Source organism: Arxiozyma heterogenica (assembly GCF_036370985.1).
Source record: "Arxiozyma heterogenica strain weizmannii chromosome Unknown scaffold_11, whole genome shotgun sequence".
In the NCBI taxonomy this organism is placed as follows: domain Eukaryota; kingdom Fungi; phylum Ascomycota; class Saccharomycetes; order Saccharomycetales; family Saccharomycetaceae; genus Arxiozyma; species Arxiozyma heterogenica.
Window position 1 is genome coordinate 203,696 of NW_027042664.1, and position 13,332 is coordinate 217,027.

Here is a 13,332-nt window from a genome sequence, read left to right on the forward strand (position 1 = left end):
ATCTATAACCCCCATTAACTACCAAATTGAATTATCATGGATAACGCCAACATTCTGTTACCTGATATTAAAGAGGAATCTTTAACAAATACAGTTAATATACCCAACGATATAGACTATGATATGATAGTAGATTCCGACCAATTATCTAATCCTTCAGATGCAAATAATCACGGAACTATAAATACTACGGCTCAGTTGACCAATCCACTCAATTCAACGCTTTTAACTTCATCCACTAGTGTGACCCCGGCTGCTACCATCATCCAAAATGATACTAATACCACCACAGATGTTATTATATCTGATAGTACCGCTATTTTACTTTCTTCTTCACCATCCTTATCTTCAAAAGTACCTGTATTGAATGATGATTTAGAGTTGTTACCACCTTTACCGAATAAAGATGATTTAAATGTGAATATGGATCATTCAACTCAACATTCACATCCAAACCATTTAAATTCTAATGTATTGGACAGTACATCAATATCACCGATTCCTATTGCACAACGATCATTAGTAATATCACCACAACAGTTACTTCAACAGACGGAGCCAGCGATGAAAAATGATCCAATTTCAAATGTTGATATCGTTGAAAGCATTAAAAATGAAGAATTAAATTTGAGCAGTGCATTGAATATGGATTTGAATGATACCACTCGTTTATCTCATTCTTCCTCATTGAAATCAGTTTTAAAAAACTCCACCTTAACAAGCCAAGACACTTTTATACAAAACGATGACCCACAACAACAACCATATAGACCAATAATAAATTCTATCACACCAATTCATTTAACTAATACCCATATTCAAATACCCAAATCTGTATCTAGATCAAATAGTTATAGACGTATTAGAGATTCGTCATTGTCTTCCACTTCCACTACTTCAGCTACTTCCTCACCTCTTTCACCAATACCTACATCTAATGCTTCCTCTGTAATTGCCGCTAAAACTAATTCTCCAAAATTTCCATTATTGAGAAAGGCTTCATCCACACTTTTGAGAAGAGTTTCTACCAAGACTTCAAATAATAATACAAGTACTATTAATATTGATAGTAATAATAGTAGTAATGTACTCTCGTCAAACAAACCAACTGGTCATAATACTGCTACAAATCCTTTGTTCCAATCTAATACCTTTGAACATGACAGTTCGAATACTAAGAATAATATTATTCTCCCTGTTTCTTCAACGCCCTCTCTTTCTTCATCCTCTTCTTCTCTACAATCTAATAATGATAAAGCAACTTCCAATCCTTCTATACAGAAAAACAGACCATCGTTTCGATCAAGGATTTCTTCAACTACACTTTCACTTACAACATCACATTCAAATACACTACAATCACAACAATCTCCACTGCAAAGAAATGGCTCTATATTATCAAGAAAATCTTCTTTGGGTTCTAAAATGAAATTAAATATCATTAGAATAATAAGTGATAGTAATAATAATAGTAATAACACGACTGCTCATCATAAAATTTCTTCAAAAAATCATTCTTCAGATATTACATTGCCTACTCATCATAAACAAACCAAAATTATAAATGGAAATACAATAATAACTTCAAGGAGGTCGTCATCTACAGATCCATCACCTTCTACAATTTCATCATTCCCATCCTCCTATAAGAAGAGTTCAAATAATTTGTCTAATACTGTATCGGTGGACTTACAGACTTTTGACAGCAACCAACCTATCATTATTACTCTAGACGATAATCTACCTGATATAACCACAATTTCAAAAGAATCAAACGTCTCAAAAGATATACTTTCTAAAAATGGTAAAGACCAGATATCTTTAAAGGATTATTATTCACTATTAAAGGATATGTCACAGCGAGAAGAATCACATCTCAAATTTGTTGAAGAAAAATTCAACCAATCTGGCTGGTTTTCAAATAATGAATTAAATCAATTGAAAAAAAAAAGGGTGATAATAAATAGGTTATGGAAAGAGAGATTACAGGAAAGTGTGATTTAAATTAGTTCTCTGTACAAAGAAGGCAACTAGAAAAGAAAAAGACTTAACTAAGGAGAAGTAGATAAATACAAAGTAATAGAGAATATATATATTGTTATAGATAGAATTATAAAGACTTTTTTTTATCATTTTAATTACAACTTACTGTTTTTGAAGAGAGATCCTTCATTATATAGTAAATCTAACTCATTTTTAAAAAATTTTGTTGTCTGTAACCTTTTAATTTTCAATGTTGGTGTCACACAATCATTACTAACAGTCATTAAATCAATACCAAGATAAATATTGTGTAATTTTTCAAAACCTTGCAAACTATCATGACAAAAATTGTTGATCTCCACTAATATACATTTTTTCAAATTAGTATTTTTATTAATATTAACAATTAAAGTATCAATATCCCAATGGATGAAATTTTTTTCTTTGGTACCATCATCATATCTGATATTGTTCAATAGCTTTAATATACCATCGACATCAATACTTGCAACACCAATCAAAAATGATTTCAAAGAATCCCCATATACAAATATCTGTGTAATAAATGGACATGAGGATAAATAAATATTTTCAATTCTTTCTGGAGCAATATATTCCCCATGAGATAACTTGAAAAAATTCTTAACACGATCAATTATGTATAAACGTCCCTTTTTGTCGATCATAGCAATATCACCAGTAGAAAACCACCCATCTTCATCGAATGCATCTTTTGTATCTTTTTCATTTTTAAAATACTGAGAAAATACCTGAGGGCCACGTAATTGTAATTCACCCTTTAACTCCCTCTGTGTAAAATAATTCATTTCGGGTACATCTCTTAATCTACATTCCGCTGTAATCCCAATAGCACCACAAGATCCTGGGTCCTTTTCATATGGCTCACTGAGACAAATTCCAGCAAAGGATTCAGTGGACCCATAGCCCTGTCTCATACCGATATCAAGACATGATCTTAAAAATAACAAAGTGCCCTTTGAGATTGGTGCCGATCCTGTGATTACGTAACTTGTGTTATTTAATCCTAAACCATCTCTGACTCTATCAATCAGGACTCTGTGGTAAACCAAAAAATTCATTATAGACTTATCAGTGCCGGATTCACTAGTGAATCTCTCACTTTTTGCATCAATTATTCCGGTAGCTAAACTCCTTTGAAGGGCAGTCCTTGATAAATTAGTCTTAATACCTGCCTCAAAACGAGTCAAGATACGCGGGACTAGTGCTAATGAATCAGGTTTTAAAATCCGTAAATCTTCTACTAGCACAGTTGGATCAGGTTTATGGATGAAACCTATTCCTGTGCCTCTTGTTAAGCCATATGCTAAGATTTGTCTTTCAAAAATATGTGCTAATGGTAAAAAACATAAATCATATAATTGTTTTGATTTCTTATGCGTAGGGATCTTGAAAGTGGATAAGGCAAAAGCGATTCCAGAGGCAATAATTTGTTGAGTTATCTTAACACCTTTAGGCAAACCAGTAGTCCCACTTGTGAAAGAGATTGTATATACAGATTTTGGAGTAGGTAAAATAAGGGGGACCTTTGTCATTGATCCGATAGTCTCTACATGCTTCATTGAGTGTAAAGTCACTTTTTCTCCCAGGGAGTTTTTAATACTATTATTCAATAATGTTTCATTGATAGAATTCAATTTATGTTCGTCCTGTTCATCCAAACATATTAAAGTGTTTATATATTTTAATTTAGGCAAAATAGTCAAAATTTTATAGAGATTAACAACACTGAAACAAAGAACTGGACTCTCTGTTAAATTCAGGATATATTCTGAGGTATCACTTCCCAGGGTCTCATACAATGAGGAGTTAGTCAAATCGTAACACTGGCATGCCAAATCTGTGATCACCCATTGTGGATTATTATGTGAGAGGATAGTCACGATGAAATTGTTATCCTTTAAATTCGATCTGTTTTTGACATTCACCAAGGATAAAATACCAGAGCCAAGGTTTTGAGCTCTGTCAAATATCTGTTGGTAAGTTTCCCAAACGTATTTATTTTGCCACTGTTTTGTACTTGGATCAAAGGGTCTGATACCAAGACAATGATTATTCGGCCACATTCTTACTGCGAATTGAAAATGGTCGAAATATGTTTTTAAATGATGATCAGTACAAGTAATTAAATGATTGTGTGAAAGAGTACTTCTGTATACCAGGCTTGTATTTGGTTGAGAAGTGCCATTTATTGGCGAGGCTTGGCATTGTAAGAAAAACTTATAGTCAGGCCAACTATTCAATGGCAATTCTTCCATAAGGGCTAACAGATATTCATCTGAACCCTTTCTAAACCCATCTAATCTATCTTTTAATGTTTTATATCTTGGATCTGAATGAATCAAATCTGTTATAGAAAATTTGGTTGTATACGCCATAATATCGAATTAATCTTTATGTATATATTATTTCTATTATTAAACACACACACACACACACAATCTCTCTCTCTCTTTCCCTTTTAAAATAGCTGAAATATAGATAATTTACTAAATGTTTGAATCTTTTCAAATAGTGTACAAGAAGAAATACTATTATATATATATATATGCTTGTGTAAAAGAGATAATAGGAAAAAACTATAACCTTAATAATATCGAGCTTTTACAAATATTTATTTCATTCTCCAACCCAAAACAATTGTTATGTAATGTAAATTTATCAAGTTTGTCTCTTGAATTTCCCCCAATAGATCGTAGTTTTAATAATAACTACATGACAGACCATCAGAATTAAAACACCTTTTTCCCTTTCATTTTCCCTCCAATATTTTCATAAACATTATAAAATGTTTTGGAGAACAGACGACCAATGGTACTGGATTGAGTAAAGGGGAGGGGGAACATAAAAAAGAAGTGTAGACCTATTAAAAAAGGATTTGATGATTCTTGAAAGAAACAACAAACTAACAAGCAAAAGGACATCAATCATTCAATCAAAACACTTATCTGTCTCATTTGTTCATCTGTCTATCCATATATTACATTATATACTTTATCTACATTTACCCATATATAGTGTGCCAAAGATTAAATTTTTTTTTGGAGGGAAAGGGGAGGAACTATTTTGTACTGATACTGATACTATTATATAATAACCATCCTACTTTCTTCTCTATTTGCTACTGTTATTATTATTTACAGAAATACACTGCATAACGGATGTTTTATGACAAAATGGAAAAAAGAAGAAAAAAAAACAAAATAAACTTTTAAAACATTATTGTTATTGTTATTGTTGTTGTTGTTGTTGATAAAAATAATAAACAAAATTATTAAGGAAATGATTGTATTTTATTATGTAGTTTGCAGAACAATGAACTCCCGTATATTTTGAGACAATAAGGACCCCTTTTCTCTACCTCCACACACACACACATCTTTTCTTTTTTATTCTCTTTTGTGTTTCCTAGAAATTCCTGTTAGTGCCATCGGTTTTCCCTTATTCCTTTGTTTCTCTCTTCTATTTTATTTTATTCTATTTTGTTCAATTTGGCCATTCCCTTATCTCTTCCCTCCCTCTTTTGTTTTCTTTTACTCTTTTTTTCCGTTTCCCCGTTTCCCCGTTTTCTTTTTCTTCGCTTGTCACTCTTTCTTTCAGGAAAAAAAAAAAATACAACACACAGAAGAAAGTAGCAAGAAAGAAAAGAGCCGGGAATTGGCGCAGAAAGACGGTTTGGAAGAAAACGTGTAATATTGGACTGGACTCCGTTATTAAGAAGAGATAGATACAACTGGGTAAAACAACAAGTAAAATGGGAATAGATACAGCAGAACTAACAAATACCAATAAATATGCAATAGTAAACCAAACATAACTGTTTGTTTATTGGTGCTACCAGTTGTAGGGTTCTAATTTTCGATTTTTACTGGTAAAAATATCTATGAGTTTACCTAAATGATTCATGCCTACAATAACTCAAATATAATATCTTTACAACATCTTATCAACGTATTTGATTTGTCTATTTGACATGATTAGGAATTTGGTCTTTTCGATTCCTTCTTTCTTTCTTTCTTTCTTTTTTTTTTGTTGTTATTTTTCAATTTTCTATAAATATATCTTGTGTAATACCCATCTGTATATCTATCAACCACTGTAGATACATATATACATACATACACAACATATGTATATACAAAAATCACCCTTTCTATCTTTTTGCTGTTGTAATTGTAATACGTCACAGTTAAAAGTCCGAAAAAAGTTTAAATTATCACAAAAACAGAAAAAAGAAAAGAATTAAACAGGAAAAGAAGACATAACAATATATACATAATCGATAGTATGCTTACACTTCCAGATGAAATTCTAGAATTAATCGTCCAACAAAATAGCAATAGTATACGAACATTGATCTCATGGTCTCTGATCTCTTCTCATATACGGGATTTGGTGTCTAAGAAAATTGGTATCATTACCATACAAGATGGTTTAATATCCCAATTCCAAAATATTTTAGGTTTCCAATGTTTAATATCTAAAAATTTTAATGATAATCATAATAATAATAATCATAATGTTAATGTTAATATTAATACCAATATCAATAGTGATAATTATTTTTCAAACCATATCCACATTATATCTGATGATATAAATGATGAATATATTGTAAATGAGGAAATATCACTTAGTCATTTTATATCTAATTTTAATAATCTTTTGATCGTGATTGAAACAATAAGACCATATAGTGAAAATTTGTCCAATACATTGACAAGGATAGTAAATTCATGCCATGAAGGTGTCAACATTTGTGTCTTTTATAAGACTCATACTAATTTCTTAAGTAAATTATATTTTAAACCATTTAGAAATATTTCACTTCGTAGTTCTTTGGCTGAACTATATATTTTTGGTGAGAAAAAATTCCAATATCCATCTCAAGAAAACTTGATCGATATTGAAACATTATTTACATCTACCTACGTCGAAGAGTTAACCGCTATATATTCTTTAGATATTATAGATAATACAATTCGGTTCTATGCTCCTAATTTGGTGACTATTAAAAGAATTAATTATAACGATTCATGCAATATGGAACATTTCTTAAGATATTGCACTAATATTCAAAATATCGAATACTTAAAGTTTCCTGTCCCAAATAAATTAAATGAGAAATCAACATTTGTATTACCTCCTTGTGCAAGAATCACTTTAAATGAATTTTCCAATAATGTGTCTTATCCAAGCATTAATGGTTCTAAAATCACTAAATGTTTGACAATAAAACCAACCTTACGATCATCGGATCCAATCTTTAAAAATCTAAGGTTCCCTCAAATTAATTCTTTACATTTATCAATATTGGATTTCAAAATTGTTGAACTCATCAATTGTGATTTCAATCAGGTTAGAAATTTGGATGTAGGGGGTTGTTTGATTCCATGGGATGATTTAAACTTAAATGATAATACAAGAGAAGATTCCATTAGATTGAATATTAAGATAAGATTAAATGACTTACAACAACTGTCCTGGTTAAATTCATGTCCCTATCGTATCCAAAATTTGGATATCATCAGCAATACTATCTATACTTTCCCAATAAATTTGTTTTCCAACAGTTTATTATGTGACCTTTTTATAAACCAAGATATGGACATAGCCAAAAATTCTAACAAAATCAAAAACATTAACTTTAATATAGATTCCTTAGAACAGTGTTATTTATTACAAGAATTGATGTCTGCCACAAAAACATCTAGATCAAATAACAATTTTTCAGGTCCGTCCTTTAAGATTACTATAGAAGCAAGTAAATTACAACGATCCATTATCATGAATAAAAATAATAAATTTATTCAACCATTCGATCTTCCTGTTTCCATGTTAAAACATTTAACTCTATTATTATTACAAAATGATAAAGTCTCAGAGACTGATCCATTCCAAAGAAATGAAGTTGCAACCAATTACAATATGTGTTATTTCAATTTTAACTCTTTTGATAATCATCGTGACTCATTGCCTATACCTGATGAAAAGCTCCATTCAAATATTTTTAATAATGAAAAGATAACACCTGTAGATACAATATCGCCATCCCAATTTAGAAAGAATAGTCTGATTGGACTTTCCAATAATGAGGCAAGAAAACAAAGTATTATAGCATTTGATTCCATTTCCTCGAGGATATCAGATGTCGCTTCAAATAGAAGAAGATCTTCTTTAGATAATTGTTCATTATTCTCCAATTGGCATTATTTATACAATAATGAATATGCACTTGATGATGCTAGTGATCATCACGAATTTATAAATTTTAATTTACAAGGATCCCAATACGTTAGTATAATTACTTTAGATATAGATATTTTAGAATCCTCAGTGTTACAATTCGATGATTTCCCCAAAGATAAAAAGGCTCCATTATTGCAAATATGGTTTACTTTAAATCTTCCAATATCCACATACAAGGAACTCATTATTAGTTTAACTAATAGAATCATTGATTTAATGCATTATCCATATAGTCAAATTACTCATTCATTACTATTCCAAAAGCTACAATTATTTATTGATTTCAGTGAATCTAAGGAAGACATGATGTCCCCATTAACTTTTAACGCATTAACTAGTGATCTAACCCAACTTTTGTCTATGAAGGGACATTCTGTAAAATTTGTTCAATATACCTCCTCTGTGGAAGACTTAGTGGTAAATTCTCCATCATTTTCTGTTTGTATTAAACTTTAACACTTTATTATTTTTTTCGTTGCAAGAATATGAATTATAAGTAATATTTTACAAAACTTTACTTTAATTTATATACATACATATCTTTATGCATATATTTAATATTTATTCACAATATTCCCCCAAGAACTAACTGTTTAAGTGGTAAACTCATGGAATGCAATAACTAATACAAAAAAAAAAATAAAATCTGATAGATAAAACTATTTCTGAAACATTATCTTTTATAAATTAGCATAAAATAAAAATATCAATAGCCCACGTAATATTATAAACCATAATGAAAGAAGAGTAGTATAAATCCTGATTTAGAACATTAACATAACCGTTATCATCTATCCTGAGATGTATTGTTTTTGTTTATAAATTAAAGTCTCATATGTGACTGAGTGTAGATTTCCAATTCAAAAGCATCTATTATAACATTTTAAAGCTCTCGAACGAAATATATTTCGAATTTTGAAGTAGCATCCATAAAATAAAAGACGCCTTGCAAGATAAATTCTGTAAATATTCAGTATTTTTTTTACAACTCTGCCATTGGATCATTAAGATCATCATTAACTCTAATTTCAGAATCTTTATTTTCATGCTTAAAAGCCTTGTCTTTCCAAGGATCCAAGGATCCCATCTTCGTTTTCTCACTTGTGTTAACAGAAGATTGTGTATTAACATAATCTTTGCGTAATTCTTTTTTGACTGCTTCACTATATTCTCTGTTATCCTCACGAGGTTCGTAAAAGACATGATCTACATGTATCTTTCTTCCAGCTATATTAACACCATTTAAATTGTCTATTGCAAGGATAGTAGATCTTTGATCTTCATATTTTAAATATGCAAAACCCTTTGACTCACCAGTATTTTTGTCTCGTACTAAAAGTATATCAACTGGAACACCATATTGGGAAAATACTGTTAATATATCACCCTCGGTTAGTTCTCTATTCAAACCCCCAATAAATATGTAAGCTTGATCCTTATAATCATTATGCCATGATAACTCAGGCTTCAGTATTCCAGCCTCTAATTCAGCATTATTAATTTTTTGAATATTCCTAGATTGAGCAGACATGTCATATATACTTATGTACCAATGATATTTTTTTGTTTAACTGTCTCTGTATCGGTTTGCTTTAAAATGAAATATTTCTATTTTGAGGTGGTATTCATATGCTTTTAAATATTTTTTTTGCGGTTTATTTGATTTTTCTTTATATTTTCACCAAACCCAATAAAATAATTTTAATTTCGTTATACACATAAGAAGAAAAACAAATAAAAGAATGTGATTCTACATATATATACACATAAATTGATATGAAGTAATTAGTTATTTATAAATTTATCAGAAAATTTAGTGATAAATTCTTAAATTCAATTTGAATTAATATTGCCTTCTTCAGTAATACTCGTGACAATTGGTTTCAGACTGCCTACTGTTGATGTCTTTGAGTCAGTCGCAAATGAATCATTAATACAATCGGCAATCGCACTGTCACTCTCTATGAAGTGTCCTTGCATTTGTTTTTCAGTAGTCGTCTCAAAGTCTTTTTCTTTTCTCAAGATGGCTTCATCATTATAATCGTTTCGAGATAGGATGCTATCAGTTAAAGATATTGTCGAGTTTGAAAGTTTTCTGGACTCTGCATGAATTGTTGAACCCATAACCAAATCATCTTCAGGTAAATGCTCTTTTGTAGCTTTTGAAGAATCTGCATCCATAACATCACTCTGTTGATCGTTCAACCTTCCATCTTCTGTCACAACTAAACTACCATTTTCTAGAGTCTGTGCAGTAAAATTATTTATTTTACATTTCAAGGACCACAGATGTCTAACTTTAACCACATAATTTTCATTCTTAACAACAATTTTAGTCATGTTGTTTACATTAGATGGAAGTTTTCTCCCCCTAGGCCCTTTACTTCTCCGCTGACGCAAATCATGAAGTTCTTTCTTAGTGGTTGATTTATCTGATTCAAATTTGCCATTTGTTGCAACAGTATCATTATCTTGCATCTTCTCATTATTACCAACCTTAGAAATAGAATTTGGGTTTGGTGGTACCATACCTGGGAGGGCAACTAACTTGTTTAAGTTATCGATAAAGTTTATATTTATTGGCGGTTGCTTACCAGTTTCTTCATTCTTTATTAGTTTTATATCTTGTGTTTCAAAGTCCTTCATTTGCTGCTTCTGTAGCATTTCATGGAATGCAGCAATTTTTGATGATGGCTTTTTAGGGACTGGTGGTGGTCCCCTCTTTTGTGGTCTTGAGAGAGGAACTTGTGGTATCACTTTTGACACAGATATATTAGTTGGCAACACCTCTGAAGAATTTTCTTTATTAGCATCGGAAAAGAAATTCATATTATCTTCATTTATTTTCAAATTACCGTCAGTAATTACGTTCTCTTCCTTCTCAAGTAGTGGTTCTGGATTATCTTTTGGAATAATACCACCTTCTAAGTTATTTTCCAAGTCTGATTCAACAACTATATTTTGTTCTGTACTCTTCGAATTACGGTCCTTGTTACTTTCCTTAGCAGTAGATATTGAAGATGATATTTTTTCTAAATTTGATGATGTAGGATTTATCAATGGTTCAACTCCAGATTTTTCATTCTCCTCATCTTCAAATGCTCTTTTTTCTTCTTCTACATTGGAAGATTCAATATCAGCATTGCCTGATGGTATATTTTGTGAAAGTAAGTCTCTATCTTCCACATCACTTAAAGGTTCTGTCCGATCATTAGTATTCTCAATGTTCCCAACAATTTCATTGTTTTGGATATTATTATTATTCTTCTCATAACAATCAGATTCATCCCCAGTTTCTTCTATTTCAACGGTTTCATTTTTAGCAACACAATTATCATTAATATCGATTGTTCTTTCTATCTCTTTATCGTCATAATTTTTGCTAATTTCTCGTTCTGTATTAAGGTTGGGCTCTGTTTTGATAACTAAACTATTGATTCCATCATTTGTCTGTTCATTCTTTTGGCAAAAAGATTGAATGTCCTGCTTGACGTTATCGGCATTATTTAATTCTTTTGTATTTGAAAAATTATTGAAATCCAAGCTGGTTTCAGTATCTGCTGATTCCATTATATTCTTTTCCTTTATCAAATCAGTATCTTCTTTATTAAATTGTATGGGTTTTGTTATTTCTGTTGGTCCTTCTTTTAGTTTCACAGGAATATTTACTGATTCTATTGCACAGTAATTCTTCTTACTGTCAAAAAAAGGATTTGTCATAGATGGTTCATTTGGTTCTAAAGAACTTTGCCTTTTAATAGGTCTTTTTAATGGAACTTGTGGCAATTTATAGTCTTCCTTATCGAAATCAAAATTATTTGATTCTTTATCTATTGCAGAAAATTCTAATTGCAATAGACTAGTGGTCTCTGTGCCTTTCATAGCCTTTGTTCTATCTACATCTGTAGATTGTGAATTGTTTTCTACATTAGATAACAATGACGATTTATTGGAATGTGGCCTTTGAGGAACCACTGGTGGTTCCGATTTTTTATTAAAATCATTTAGTAAATCAGAAGATGCTCTGGGAGAAAAAGAATTTGTACTAGTATCTTGTGTTTTAGATATGTCTGATGGACGTGCATGTGTATGTTTAGTGACTAATTTCTCCATTTGTTGCAGTTCTTCATTTGTGTCTCTTATCAAATTGTTGATTTCATCAGTAGTAGTTCTCCTGACAGGTCTATGCAATGGTACAGTTGGAATTTTAACACCATTATCAAATGCTTCTTCCAAAACATTTGTTGTTCTTTTTTGTGGCTTTGATGAAGTTATTTTAAGAGTAGCATCTACTGTGTATGCCTTCCTGATAGGCCTGTGTTTTGGAATAGACGGGATTGATAAACCCTCAGTGTTAGAATTTATATCTGTAGATTTGTTGTTTGAAAAATTCATAGTTTCAAATTGGATATTAATCTTGTGATTTTAATTCACGTTTATTCTATTCAAGGAATATAATATAACTGTTATTTTTATTCAAATCCTCCCTGTTCCTTCTTGAGTGTATTCTTTGTTCATTCAATAAAGTCAAAGGCTTTATTCTCTATAGGAATTGCTTCTTGTCCTCCAGTCTTATATATCTACAGAATAGTGTTTGTTCTTGAATCAAGATACGCACACCTCCCTATCTTTTCATGTATATTTAACAAGAAGTATTCTGACTTTATTGGCAAAAATTTGTACGGAAAATTACAGAAATAATCGCCAAGAAATAATCTATATTCTTTTAAAAAGAATCTTATATACAGTGAAAGGTTTTACAAAAAAAAAATGACTGAGAGTTATTTCTCCATAAAGTTATGCTTTGTGAAACACGATAACCATTAGTAGATTAGATTATTGCTACCAATATTTCCCTTATTAAACATTTGTATTTGAAAATAGTTATTTGTTTTGTAAAATATCAACGGGAAAGAGATTTATTAGTAGTATTTCACATATAACGATACGCAGTTAATTGATAGTTCTACATACTTACTAATATTTGTATCTGTGTGATACCTCATCATATTTTGTCCTTCGTTTTTTATATCTCTTTCTCAGTTTTAATGAATGTTGTGA

At 30.6% G+C, this 13,332-nt stretch overlaps 5 protein-coding genes across 5 annotated transcripts; 2 read left to right on the forward strand and 3 right to left on the reverse strand.

Moving 5' to 3' along the window:
* Positions 1–36: 36 nt before the first annotated feature.
* On the forward strand, positions 37–2,004 carry PWA37_000095 (uncharacterized protein; the record flags this gene model as incomplete). The annotated part of the gene is made up of 1 exon (XM_064856785.1): positions 37–2,004. One exon carries the CDS (start codon positions 37–39, stop codon positions 2,002–2,004), a length of 1,968 nt encoding a protein of 655 aa, XP_064715918.1.
* Positions 2,005–2,138: 134 nt separating this feature from the next.
* Positions 2,139–4,400, reverse strand: FAA2 (medium-chain fatty acid-CoA ligase FAA2; the record flags this gene model as incomplete). Its single annotated transcript, XM_064856786.1, has 1 exon — positions 2,139–4,400. One exon carries the CDS (start codon positions 4,398–4,400, stop codon positions 2,139–2,141), a length of 2,262 nt encoding a protein of 753 aa, XP_064715919.1.
* A 1,909-nt stretch (positions 4,401–6,309) lies between these two features.
* Positions 6,310–8,727, forward strand: PWA37_000097 (uncharacterized protein; the record flags this gene model as incomplete). The annotated part of the gene is made up of 1 exon (XM_064856787.1): positions 6,310–8,727. The coding sequence occupies one exon, from the start codon at positions 6,310–6,312 to the stop codon at positions 8,725–8,727; it is 2,418 nt and encodes an 805-aa protein (XP_064715920.1).
* A 526-nt stretch (positions 8,728–9,253) lies between these two features.
* IST3 (U2 snRNP complex subunit IST3) lies at positions 9,254–9,802 on the reverse strand (the record flags this gene model as incomplete). Its single annotated transcript, XM_064856788.1, has 1 exon — positions 9,254–9,802. One exon carries the CDS (start codon positions 9,800–9,802, stop codon positions 9,254–9,256), a length of 549 nt encoding a protein of 182 aa, XP_064715921.1.
* A 302-nt stretch (positions 9,803–10,104) lies between these two features.
* Positions 10,105–12,666, reverse strand: AIM21 (Aim21p; the record flags this gene model as incomplete). The annotated part of the gene is made up of 1 exon (XM_064856789.1): positions 10,105–12,666. The coding sequence occupies one exon, from the start codon at positions 12,664–12,666 to the stop codon at positions 10,105–10,107; it is 2,562 nt and encodes an 853-aa protein (XP_064715922.1).
* Between the last annotated feature and the right edge of the window lie 666 nt (positions 12,667–13,332).